Consider the following 1518-nt stretch of genomic DNA (forward strand, 5'->3'; position numbering starts at 1 on the left):
TGTTGAATATATGTGGCGCACAGATAATACAGTTAGCTATACTCAGTTAAAACACATTTTAATTCATATTCGCGTTTACGTGAACAATGTGTACACATCTAACGTTAACCGGTCCCTAAGCATACGCACACACCTGTATAGTCGCTGGCATTTTCTGCAGGGTCACGTTATTGTAATAATACAGTGTACCGTCGGCAACATCTGGTACAAACACTGGCCCTGAAACCTTCACAGTGGTTGCTACTAAAGGTTCATTTGGTTCAAAACTCCACATCTCCACCCCTGTCTCTAGGTTTAATGCATGCAGTGACCCGTCTATAGTACTAGCCAGTAATAGGTGTGGCACTTCCTTGTCTGTGGTGATGTGCAGCATGAGATCACGCTCACGGGCTCTCTGCCGAGCCATCTTGCTGTTTGTACTGGCATGACTGTCTGCGCTTATAAATGTAACACAACTCAACAACAGCAGCAGCACCACGGTTGTTAATTTCAACCTCATACTCCCTAACTGTCTTGTTAGACGAACGTCTCGAATTTTTTGCAATGATTCATGTATCGATACTCGCGTCATATTCAAGCAGGTATTCTAGTGTGTCTGGAATGTACGACACAAGCTTTCGCTGACCGTGTCGACATAGGAGCGAATGGCTGGATTTCCTGTTCATACACCCGCACTGACTCGCAATGGAACTGTACTTTATATATATAAAAGTGCATATATATATATATATTTATAAATATGTGTATGTGCCCAACTTGTATATATTATTTATTCGTTGTGCATGTAAATACACATCAACTATTTACGCCATTTATGTGATGTCATCGCTTCATCACAGAAAGCTTCACCCATTCACATCTGGGAAAAAAAAAATTATCAGATACATGATGTACATCTATATATAACATGATGTCTATATAACTAATGGTCGACAAAACTCTACAACTACATACGTGCATGATACAATGGTAAACAATACAATGGAGCCAATTGTGGACAACCGGAGGTGAGGACTTGTACTTGTATGATATGAGATATGCATAGTCTGTTTTCGGCAAATTTCGATCGCATCCGCTCTTTAGGGCTCAGGCGTACACACGAGTGCCAAGTAGTAGACAGTATGTTGGTGCAAGAAATCGTACCTATATTAATTAGTGTCAGCTTGCTGGTTTATTTTGCAATGGAATAGTGCATTATATAGCCGTGTTATGCTAGAGTTATTTACTGTTCATGCCTTAAATGATTTAAAGATATTAATTATACAGTAGAGTCGAATAACGTATATCTTTGCGTTCCGCTTCTCACATGTACTCGATTGACGCTTGTTGTAACCGTACACGAAAGAAGCATATGGAAGAGAAGGTAAATTATATATTGGATGGCATCCAATAATCGCATACTGGCTACTCGTAAATCGATTCTCCTATTCTACATAGTTACAAACGAATGCTATTCGACCATAGTGCCTGCAAATGCACGCACGTACACGTGTGTGTACACAGACACACATACACGAC

At 40.1% G+C, this 1518-nt stretch overlaps 2 protein-coding genes across 2 annotated transcripts in view; one reads left to right on the forward strand and one right to left on the reverse strand.

The window, feature by feature from the left end:
* Window positions 1-132: 132 nt before the first annotated feature.
* Window positions 133-684, reverse strand: SARC_08290 (hypothetical protein; the record flags this gene model as incomplete). The annotated part of the gene is made up of 1 exon (XM_014297734.1): window positions 133-684. A coding segment is annotated over exon 1 (439 nt), but the record flags the coding sequence as incomplete, so codon positions are not given.
* Window positions 685-933: 249 nt separating this feature from the next.
* Window positions 934-1518, forward strand: part of SARC_08291 (hypothetical protein) — a 2613-nt gene continuing 2028 nt past the window's right edge. Inside the window, exon 1 of the mRNA XM_014297735.1 lies at window positions 934-1007. Within this exon, the coding sequence (XP_014153210.1) occupies window positions 967-1007 (41 nt within the window). The 5' untranslated portion in view covers window positions 934-966. The remainder of the gene's footprint in view (window positions 1008-1518) is intronic.

This window comes from Sphaeroforma arctica, assembly GCF_001186125.1.
Source record: "Sphaeroforma arctica JP610 unplaced genomic scaffold supercont1.731, whole genome shotgun sequence".
Lineage (NCBI taxonomy): Eukaryota > Ichthyosporea > Ichthyophonida > Sphaeroforma > Sphaeroforma arctica.